The sequence below is a fragment of the Magnolia sinica genome, chromosome 7 (genome assembly GCF_029962835.1).
Source record: "Magnolia sinica isolate HGM2019 chromosome 7, MsV1, whole genome shotgun sequence".
Lineage (NCBI taxonomy): Eukaryota > Viridiplantae > Streptophyta > Magnoliopsida > Magnoliales > Magnoliaceae > Magnolia > Magnolia sinica.
Window position 1 is genome coordinate 17,402,606 of NC_080579.1, and position 12,287 is coordinate 17,414,892.

General features: G+C 38.3%; 1 protein-coding gene across 1 annotated transcript; it reads left to right on the top strand.

The window, feature by feature from the left end:
- The first annotated feature begins 11,133 nt into the window (after positions 1-11,133).
- On the top strand, positions 11,134-11,791 carry LOC131252006 (CAAX prenyl protease 1 homolog). Its single transcript, XM_058252964.1, has 3 exons — positions 11,134-11,277; positions 11,488-11,572; positions 11,644-11,791. Exons 1-3 carry the CDS (start codon positions 11,135-11,137, stop codon positions 11,743-11,745), a joined length of 330 nt encoding a protein of 109 aa, XP_058108947.1. The 5' UTR covers position 11,134; the 3' UTR covers positions 11,746-11,791.
- Positions 11,792-12,287: the final 496 nt, after the last annotated feature.

The following is a 12,287-nucleotide window of genomic DNA, read 5'->3' on the forward strand; positions in this document are numbered from 1 at the left end:
CGTATCCGGTGTTTGCGCATGATCCTAAGCCAGGTTCCGTGCACCGACGTCGGCTTGATCTGAAAGTTGTATCATAGCGACCGCGTCGTCGCCGCGGTTCCAACGCCGTGACTTGCGCACCGAACCGATACCTAGGCAAGAAGATGTCGATCTGCGCTTATTCCAAAGAAACACCGCGCGTTGCGAATTTCGAGGGAATCTCTACAATTAGTCCCATCAATCAACCATTAATGCAAGTCTTACCTCAAGTACTACAACCCATTCCCTCCTTTTTCAAAAAGTCTACCCTCTTTCCACCTCACCACTCCTCTTTTTCCCATTTTCAACAACAACCATACCCCTTTTACAATTTTTCAACCCAAACCATCACCCATCACACCTCACCCATCCATATCACCCCTCTCCCTCTCTCATTTCTCAAATCTCCAAGCAACTCAAGCCTCTCAAACGTCCAAGCTTTCCTCTCCCTCTCAAGTGTGGTCCACCTTCCATCTTCCATCTACACCCTCCCATCTCTCATCCACACCATTAATCTCCCATCATCCACCATCCAAGGCATAGGCAAGGTGCATTTGAAGCCAAGGGATCAAGGAGGAGGCCACCGAGGTGGGTGATTTGCCATTATTTTAAATTTTAGGGCCCACTTGTTGGTGGGACCCATTTGGATGTATGTGATTTAATCAAGAGGGCCCATAGTGGCGGGGTTCCTCTATCTCACCGTATATCTCTCTCCCTATCTCTCTCTCTCTCTCTCTCTCTTTCTTTGTAATGGTGTGGATCCCACCAATATGTGTTACATCTACTTCGTCCATCTACATCAGACGGTGTGGCCCACTCTATTACAGGTGATGATCCACACCATCCACTATTTGGATGGGTCCAATGCATCTTTATATATATATATATGTATATATTTATATGTGTTATATTTTATATAATATATATATATATAATATAATATGTATTTATATATATATATATATATATAATATAAGATATATATTATATGTATATGCATATATATTGGTGGGCCATGTCCACATGGGACCCACCACAATGATGTGATTTTGTGAGTCGTCCAGCGTCCCTGGACACGCTGGACGTTGCAAACAGCGTGTGCACTGGCAATGGGTGTGTACTGACAAGCTAAAAAAAAGAAGAAAAACTTATTACTTTTAGGGTGGACTGCTCCTGCAGACCCCATCTTGATTCATGAGCCTGATCCACGCCGTCCATTCCATTCTTCAGCCCTTTTTAGGCGTTGAACCAAGAAATGAAGCTGATTCCATTTTCTGGCGGGCCATACCATAGGAAGTAGCGGCGTTACCATTAAAATCCACACTGACCCTTCTATTCGCCAAAAGTAGGCCGCATATTAGACTCTTTTGGTTTGTCTTGGACTAAGGAATCGAATGGCTGGAGTGGATCTTGCTGATGCAGACCCCACCTGTGCAAAACCACGAGAAAACGTATTTTTCAAAAAAAAAAAACAAGCAGCAGGCGCTGACGCTGCTGCTGCTACAGATGCAGGCAGCGCCTGCGCCTGACGGACGAGCGGGCGGGCTGCCCATCACGGCCCCGCTGTGGGCCCCACTTTGATGCGTTTCGGAAATCAAAACCGTGCATTTGATGGGTCCCCACGGTCCAGCCGTCCACCCCAAAATTCAGCTGTATACGGAACTCCGGTGGGCCACATCATTTAAAATCATGTGAAGACATGCCAAAACATATAAAATCATTTGGCGGGGCCTACCTGAGTTTTGGATGTTGCTGAAACTTGGGCTGGACCGTTAGCCAGATGGGACCCACATAATGGATGGGCTGGATTCGTGAACCACATTTCGGTGGGCCCCACATCCACCGTCCACATGACCTTTTAAAAAGGTTGGACGTAAATAAACATCACCGTGGGCTCCCTGGCCGTGTAAACAGCCTGGGTGGAGAGTAAACATTGCAGTGGGCACCAGTCCAGTGGGCCCTAGCCCAGGTCCACGTGACCCTTTGAACGGTTGGATAGCAAATAAATATTACAGTAGGCCCTACCTTGGTCCACGTGGTTTTATGAACAGTTGGGTGGAAAATAAACATTATGTTGGGTGGAAAATAAACATTTGTTGGGCCCTAAGTTGGGTGGAAAATAAACATTATGTTGGGCCCTAAGTTGGGTGGAAAATAAACATTATATTGGGCCCTAGGCTGGGTGGAGAATAAGCATTATGGTGAGTCCTACTTAGAACCCACCTATGTATGTATTGTAAACCACGCCCTCTATTAGTGTGGGCTCCATCATGATGTATGTATTTCATCCAACTGTCCAACTGTTTTGGAGATAATTTAAGGCCCATTGTGGAGGCCCATCTTCATGTATTGGTGGTCTTTGTTGAGGCCTACCTTAATTTATATTAGGCCCATATTATGAGGCCCACTGTGATGTATGCAAGGCCCATGTGACTAGGCCCATGTTGATGCAATTGTGGCCCGTCATTGAGGCCCACCTTGATATGTATATACGAGACCCATGTATGAGGCCCATTTGATGTACTGGAGGCCCACGGGTCAAGGCCCAAAGGACGTACATAAGGCCCAATGTAGTGTAATTCCACCACGGTATGTGTGTTGATTTTGTAACGGGCCACGCCTTGGGAGCAATGCTGGTTTGACGTCCACATTGAATGGATAATGTTGGTTAAATGTCCGCATTATAACTCTCCCTAAGGCCCACTGATAGGCCCATACTTGTGGTAAGTAGGCCGTCTAGGCCCATCTCCGTTATGCACAGAGCCCATCTCTTTATATATGTTTAGTATAGATTCATGATTCATGATCATTCGCATCATATGTGTGCCTGATGTGAGGAGTGACCGATCATAGCATATGCCTTCGGGCGGACTGTTTATGGGCTCCCTGATAGGCGGAGTTGCCTCATATAAGTGCATGGTACATGCAGGACTGCTTGCATGATTGATAGTGTGATTCATGCACTTGTATTTGTGTGATCATGATCATTGTATGCCCTAGCAACATCAGGGTCATAGCTTCCACAGACACATCGTGGGTGGCTGGGTTGGATACCGAAAATGTTTGGTTCTAATATATGGGCGTTATAGATGTCCCTAGGTGAAAGTCCCTGGGTGAAAATCCCTAAACCCGATGGTACCAGAGGATGACTCCAACGTCGAGACCGAGTGGATATATGAGCGCATGAGGGCCGAATACCAGGAGGCTGCATCTCCCACTGTGTCGTGGTCGGTTGGAAAGGAGTGTGGCCTTACTCGCCCGAGGGTAGGGGGCAATACTAGGCTGAGTTTGACCAGCTCGTGAATGGGTCCACTATCGACGTGCCGGATAGGTATTGACAAACTATTGGCCAGGCGGATAGTGAGGTTTCTTACGCTCATTTGGACTGTGTGGCTTGGAGAGCGGCAGTGCCTCTTGGAGTGTACTAAACCTCGGTGATTATCCAAAATGAGAACTGTACTGATACATGATGAGGATTGGCATGCTTGAGTTGCATCTCGCATCGCATAGCTGTGTTATGGCCGATAGCATTCATATCTTGCACCGCATAGCCTTGGTACGGCTGATTGCATTCATGTGCTCATCACCATGATTCCGCATTACTCTTACCTTGCATTTTGAGCACGCTTACATTGCACATACACTTACACCACCCTCTAAGCTTTCTATAAGCTGATGCACGATTGATGCGTGCAGGTGACGTCAGGACGCAGTCGCAGCCATAGTCTCGCCGTAGTTGGACCGTGCAGACGAGCTTTGGAGTTTCTATCTTTTGCACTACATTGTATTTTCCCTTTTTGTCGCATTGTACTAAAAAGTTTTTGATCATAGTGGATTTTGTGGTGGTGTTCTTGTGGTTATTATTTGTGGGTTATGCTTTTATTATGCTCATTATGAATCAGACTGATGATTTGAAATCCTCCTTGTAGTATCCCAGGATCGGAACCTGGTGAATGGGTGCCGGGATCCGAAAATGGGGTTCTACGGAGGCTGTCGGCGCCGGATTCGGCGATCGGGAATTTTGTGAGCCCGGTTTCCGAGTTCGGGGCGTGACATGAAACACTCTTAGCCCTCAATTTCAGAATCTAACTTAAACCTAAAAAGAAAAAGGGAAATAGAAATCTAAAAATAGAAAGAGAGAGAATTAGAAAGAAGTTACCAAATTAGAAGTTTCAATGTTAGGATCCTACAAAAGAAAAAGGAAAGTGAATTAGTTTCTAAAAAGAAAAATAGAAAGTTTTTAAAAATAAAAAGATAAGTTAGTTTCTAAAAACAAATTAGGAAAGTTTCTAAAAACAAAATAACCTAGTTTTCAAAAATGTAAAAGGAAAGTTTCTAAAAATAAATTAGGAAAGTTTCTAAACCTAAAAAAAAAGAAAGTGAGTTAGTTTCTAAAAAAAGAACTAAGAAAGCAACCTAGTTTCTAAAAAAAGAAAAAGGAAAGTTTCTAAAAATAGAAAGTAAGTTAGTTTCTGAAAAAGAAAAAGGAAAGTAAACTAGTTTCTAAAAAAGAAAAAGGAAAGGAAATTAGTTTCTAAAAATAGATTAAGAAAGTTTCTAAAAACAAATTAGGAAACTTTCTATCCTAGAATTAGAAAGTAAATTAGTTTATAAAAATAGAAAAGGAAAGTTTCTAAACCTAGAAATAGAAAGCTAAGTTAATTTCTAAAATAATTCAGACAAAACCCTAACTTAAAAATAGAAAGTAGAAAAATCATAATCTTAAACTAATTCCAAAACTAGTTAATTTTAGAAAAATGCAACAATTAGTCCTCGACAACGGTGCCAAAAACTGATTCACAACCCTAAGTGTAGGGTCGTGATGCAATAATAATCTCGGTGAGACAGATGTCGAATCCACATGGACTAATCTCGTGTGTATTCTTAAAGCAACTAGAAGTAGAACTAGAAAAAGATATGAATCTAAATATGGAATTAAAGGGAGTTATTATGAAGTGTGTAATTAGAAACTTAAGAATTTAAAGGTGGGAACTAGAATTTCCACGGATCCACTTATAGAAATCAGCGTGATTCCTTACTTGATTCAAGTAACACAATTGGAATTGAAGTCATATCCTATCCAATTGGAAGATATAGCAATTAAGATTAAATTTAAACTTCCTTTGACCTAATTCTCAAAAGAGGAGAATTATGATAATTGGCAGGGATTCCATCACCAAAACATGCCCAATAGACAATGACAAACAATAAGATTTACCAATCCCATAATCTCAAAATAAGAAAATAAGATATTCAAAGCTATTGCAGATCTACTGTAATTTAAGTCACAATAAATCATTAAAAATTGAAAGTATTTCTTAAATATCAAACTAGAATCAAAGTAAGTTCAACATAAACATGAATCAAAGCAATAAAAACATCCCATCATGCTACAAGCTTCACCTCTTAGCCCTAGCTAATAGGCTTAGTCAACCATAGACATGATTGGAACTAAAACCCTATAAGAAAACATGAAAAACTAAGTAAGAAAGGAAGAAAAACGCTTGACGACGGTTCTCCACCCTTGTGCTTTGCTCCTCCAAACCGTAGAATATGCTTTGAAGCATCCTGGGGAGTCCTATTTATAGTTGTGGAACTTCGACTTTTATACCTAGTTGGAAAACTCTAAAAGCCGCCTCAAATTTACATAGTTTGCTAAAATAGATTTCACTTTGCACAATTTTCCAAAATAGACTTCAATCTGTGCAATTTCACAGAATGACTTAGAGTTTCAGAATATGCTTTTTCAAGATGATTTCAGGATTCATTTTCTTTACTTCAAATCTTTGATTCTTTTCATTCCTTACTTGGTTTTCTTGTATCTTTGGTATGTAAATTCTTCAATCTAGGTCTCCTAAGATGCATCCCTTGCCTTAGTGATTCTTGAGTATCAAATCCATGCTTTTAACACATTTTTCAATCCAAGCTCTTAAATTTACCTTGCAACATAAGCATGAGTAAAATAAAACATTAAACATTATCATGCTCATAAAACCAAGATATAAATGAGGGATAATATGCAATATTTGACCCTCAAAAAACTTAGATGAAGGGAAGACACAAATATTAGCTTGATTTAAAACTTAGCCTCTAAAGAGTTTTCACTGGTGAGCATTCAATTCCCACAATTTGTAGTGGTGTGGTCCCCCTAAGATTTGGATGTGCCTCATTTTAGAGGTAAGCATTCAATTCCCATAATTCGCAGTGGTGTGGTCCCCCTAAGATTTGGATGTGCCTCATTTTAGGGCTGACAAATTGGATGACACTGTGGATAAAACATATACATCATTATGGGGCCCATAGAGCTTTGATGGGTTAGGGTCATTACCCGAACCAAGTTCCACTAAAGTGGGCACCAAAGGGGATCCATGTGAACTGTTGTAGAATAAGTTCATTTTACAAAGATTTTTGTTAGATTTAAAGAGTTAAAAAAAAAAAAGATTTGAAAAATTTAGAAATTTTGGATTTTTCCTTTATTAGCCAACTTATTTTAATTGTGTTTAGTTTTGTCCCGCATTGAAAAGTTATTAGGAAAATTAAGTCTTTATATTAAAACCTCTCACAATAGCTATTGTACAAAGATACCTACTTTGCCTTTCTAAAGACATATCTTCTCCTTTGCAAAATTTATCTAAAAATTTCTTTTCTAGTTTTTTCTTTGTGTTCTTTTTGGACAAATCAGTTCGAGTATTCTTAAGTTCATGTGGCTATGATCGAGAGTGAACCATATCTAAACTATTCATCTTGGAGGAGACTTGTTATATCTCAGTGATGATGATTGAACTCAAGCATTGACAACCCCAAATGTAGGGTTGTGACGTAGTTATAACTTGGTGAGATTAAGATCATTCCACATGGGAGCACCATTAGAACTAAGCTACTTCTAAAATTGAGAATCTGACAAATAATTAGGGATAAAAACAATAATTAGAAAACACTAAGGATCCATGGATCTACTTCTAGCAATCATAATGTATAACTCGTTGATTAATCTTTTATAACTCATCTATAATCGAATTTCAATTCGTTCTAATCGGAAGATAATTCTGTTAAACTAACTACAAACATCTAATAATGTATGATTTTAATTGAACGAATTTCTCATAAAGCACTTAGATATCAGTTATAGGGAATTCAATCATCTATTGTATCCATAATCTACAACATATCAAGGAACTATACAGATTGACTCATTCTCCAATCAAGCTAAACAATTGACAAATCAAAGCATCCATTATAACCTAAGTTCATAACAAATTAAGAAATAAATAACTCAAGGATTTAAAGAAATTTCAATTAAATATTCATTATTCAAATAAAAAGTATGAATCAAACAAACTATAACACTGTAATTAACTACAAGCTTCACCCCTTAACTTTAGCTAATAGATTAACTACACATAACTAACTCTAAAAATAAAATAAAAGAAGAAAACTACTAGAACTCTAAAGGAAATTGAGGCGAAAAAGCATTTTCGGAACTCCTCTCTCTCTCTCTCTCTCTCTCTCTTAAAACCCTAGAAGATGCCTAAGAACTTCTAAATAGACTCTTTATATACATATGAGACTTGCACTTTCACACTGACTTGAAAATTTCACAGAACTTACATATTAATTTACTTCACCAATAGAAGCTTCGATAGGATTAAGTCATATCAAGGACCCGACGATATGATTAAAGACGTGATCGATCACATCGAAGAATATATAAAAACTGTCTAGCGATGAGCTTTCTAAATTCATTATTTTCTTGATGGTTTCAAAGTGTCTTCGATGGTATATGGTATTGAAGAATCAGTCTATCAAGCAATTTGAAAAATCAAGAATTTCTCGACATGAAGCTCGATCTCATTAAGTCTTATTAATGACATGCCGATGGGATCGACAATCTCTAATTTTCTTCAATTCTTCTCAAATTATAGTATACCTACAAGCACTCCCTTTGATCCACATGTAAAATTGTGTAAAAATGAAGATGATAGTATATCACAACTTAAGTACTCTAGTGTCATTGAACATTCACTACCAAAAAATCGAGCAAAGGCTATGGAGAGTGGAAGCTTTTAGCTACAGATTTAATCCATAGTAATATAGCTACGGATTTAATCCATAGCTATAGCCTAAGTTTTCTGTCACTAAAGCTACTCCCCACCTAAAATATATTAAATATATATTAAATATAAATGGTGCTCTAGGGGATCCATGAGGTCCACTTGAATATATGCGTTTGATCTAAGCCGTCCAAAAATTCTGATATATTATTTTAGTGTATGAGCCCAAAAAGTATATAGTTTAAATCTTTAAGTGGACCACACCATAAGAAATAATAGAAATTAAATTTATACTGTTAATATATTGTGTGGTCTCCTTATAGATTCGATCTAACTAATTTTTTTTATCAACACTTATAATAATAATTTAAAATTAATGGACGGAGTGGATATATGAAATACATCACAGTGGGCCCCACGGTCCTAAAAACATAAAACGTCCAGGGAGCCGTCCGTCACGCGCCCCTCCAAAACCTCAAAATCCCTTCAAAACCCAAAACACCCGTCCGCCATTTTCTCCCGCTCGCCCGACGAACCCATCTCTCTATCTCTCTCTCGCACTCAATCTCTCTCTCTTTTCTTTGCCCTCTCTCAATCTCCCGATCTCCCTCACCCTCTCTCCCTGTCTCAAGGCCGCATTCTCCTCTCTGTTTTCAAAAACCTATTTTGCTGTAAGAAGGAGAAGAAGAAGGAGAAGGAGAAGAAGATGGAGCACGGTTAGTTTCTTTCTTTCTCCCTCTTTATCTCTTTCTCAAATCTTTTAATCCTTCAATCCGCATTCCTCTCTCCCTGTTTCTGAAATCTAAGGGCCCAATTGGCCTGTCGGATTGGAAGGGATTGGATGTTGTTGGAAGGGATTGGAAGTTAAATCCTGGGATTGGCTGGGCGTGCCAAATAGAGTCAACCACCCATATTGGCCATTTTGGGCATTTCAGATACAGGCCAACCTCACATGGAACGCCCAACATTAGGGCCTGTGGTGATTGAACGCCCACCATTAGGGCCTGTTTGGCCAGGCAGATTGGATGGTATTAGAGTGGATTGCACAGATTTCTAGGTAATGATAGTTGCGTCAGTGGATTGGTGCAAGATCTATGGGATTGCTATATCGTGGGATTGCTATTTCCGGTCTATTTGGGATGCCCGGCCAATACCGGGATTAAACCTTTAAATCCCTTTTAATCCCTTGAACCAAACATGTCCCAAGCAATTTTGAAGGGATTGGGGGTGGATTGGATGGGATTTAAAGGTAATGATGGTGATGTCAGTGGATTGTCTTAAGATCCATGGGATTGCTATATCCTGAGATCAGGATCCTGTGTCTGTTTGGCATCAATTTGAATTTCTATGTTTTTTTTTTCAATGTCTTTTATGTTACTGGCACAGGCATTCATATACATTGAAAAATATGATTGAAGTGCTAGACTAGCATGTGCATTTACACCATTTTTTAAATGTTGGTGACTCATCCACCACACGTGTCATAAAACATGTTAATCCATTGCATTGCATTCATCAGGAATCAAGCAGTGGTATGGAGCTACTGAGATGCATCTGACTTTATTGCACACTACTGCAATGGTTGGTCATAGTGTTTGCAAACATCAACTAACTTTCATTCAGCATATATATATATATATATATATATATATATATAATCTTGAAGGGAATTTCAGAAAATTTGTTGGTTTGTCAGTTTACGAGATCAATTTGAATGTCTTTTAATTTGGTATAATGTCTGTTATGTTACTGGAACGAGCATTCATATACATTCAGAAATGTGATTGAAGGGCTAGACTAAGTCACTAAGATGTGCATTTCCACCATTTCTTAAATGGTGGTGTTTCATCCACCAAACATGTGTCATAACACATGTTAATTCACCTCACTGCATTTTTCAGGTATCAAGTAGTGGCATGAAGCTACTAAGATGTGCATTGCCATAACACATGTTAATTCCATAGCCTTTGCTCGATTTTTTGGTAGTGTAAATTTTCATGAAGTTCTCAAGACCATTCCTTGAGAACAATATTGCATTGTGATACATGTGGCTTTATTATCAGCTTATGATTCGGAATATTTCAGGTGCCTGGATTGTAATGTGAGGTATTTTTTTTTTTTTGGCAGCCATTGGATTTAGGCCTCACAAACTTAAATAAATATAGAATTTTGGCTCTCAAGTTTACAGTCCCTGTATATGGTGTTTTTATGTGAGATGGAAATGAGAAATGGGTCCTGGGAGTTCCATGAAATTTGCGAAGTGTTTGAATCAAATTAACTGTGGGTACAAAATAAAAACTTTGGCTGCAACTATACTTTCTAGCTCATTTAACAGGTTTAGGGCCTATTGGATGTCCCATGTAACCATTTTGGGATTGAAGGATATCTAAAAAAGTAATGGCCGAAGATTTGTTTCCCCACTTCTATCAGTTTGGAGCAAAGAACTATTGAAAATGTTGCTTATTTAGATTCAGAATTTGGCAAATTCTTGTATGACAGATGAGCATCTGTTCTGCCTCAGATAGTCAGTTTGGAAGATGACCAAATGTGCCCTTAATTTCTTAAGTTTAGGATATGATAGTATGAGAACTCATGTACTTTCCTCAGCATTTGGCCGATATTATTGGAGGAAATTCTCGATATCTGCTACGCACTGCAGTTCCTGGCTGATTGATGTATTTACTACTGTTCATGTTGCATTGCCATCTTTCATTTTTGTGCTTCTTTTCCTTTTTAATAAATTGTGGGGAATCCATAAACAAGGAACTTTCACACTATCATCCATACTTTAGTTACTTGGTTTGTGGTCTGCATGGAAGTTTTTTTTTTTTTTTTAACCGTTTAATTTCTAGCAAGAGCTGCTTGACTTTCAGGTCCATGTATATAAACCTCTTTGTATTCCTACTCCTTTTTTACTCTAATAAATGTGGTTGGTGTCATGTATTTGTATTTTTATTTTGACTATTGTTAGAAAGTGCTTAATAAATGTTTGATCATTTTCTGCATTGTCAAGTTTAATTTTTGCTTGAATTTCTTGGTTATGAGAATCCCATCTTGCAGGCTTTATGGTCTTGATGTACATCTTTGAGACATATCTGGATATACGGCAACATGCATCTCTAAAGCTGCCAATTCTTCCTAAACCTTTGGTTGGAGTGGTTAGTCAAGAAAAAGTTGAGAATTCTCAAGCATTTAGTCTTGATAAAAGGTCTGTTTTTATCCATTGAGGATCATTCTGCATCCCATGTGTATGCGCTTGTGATTCAAAAATCTGCTTTAAACATGTTGTCAATCCATTTCAGCGGTTGAATTAGTTTACAGCTTCATCGGTCTTCTTATTAGATGAAATTAAATTGGTTATATATATTGGAATCTCTAGCTGGCTGAGACTAACTTCTTTGAGGTTTATATATTTTAGCAACTTCCACTTTATTCATGGGGCTGTAACCATACTAATGGATACCACAATTTTGTTCTTTGGTGTGCTGCCATGGTTTTGGAAGGTGAGTCAAGAGAATTGTGTCACTGTTATTCTTTTGGCAGAAATTCATTTGCTGTGCTTTTTGGGCTGCAGAGATCTGGAGACTTTCTGGTGCACATGGGCCTTAATTCAGAGAATGAAATACTTCACACCCTTGCATTCTTAGGAGGTGTTATGATTTGGTCACAGGTGTGATATAAAATCTTCCAATGGTTCTCAAATATTTAAATTGCACTTCATTTTCAAAAAATTGACTACAGTTTTCATGTCTCGTAGTACCCTTTTTCTTGTATTTGGTGTGGAAACTTGAATTTCATTCACGTAACCATCATGTGATGAGATATCTCATTTTTTTTTCCTCACTGAGTTTGTGAAGTTGAGAAATCTTCTCCTGTAATTTTTTTCCTTTTTCTAATGTGGATATATAAAACAGTACATGGATATCCATATCCAACTTCACTAGTTAAATAGATTGATTGTATGTCCAACACAGTACATATTGTTATTTATTATCATTGATATATGCGGGATTGCATGTACATGCTAAAGTCAGCAAGGAAGTTCATGCAAGGTCGAAGTCGTTTAGCAGGTGGCCCATTGCCCCAGCTTGTATGTGTCTTGGCCAAAAAATTAGGATAGTTATGATGTTGCCTATATTGTGTAGTACAGTGTGTGTGTGTGTGTGTGTGTGTGTGTACTGACCACCAAAAATATTTATTCGACTTGCATCCAAGCAG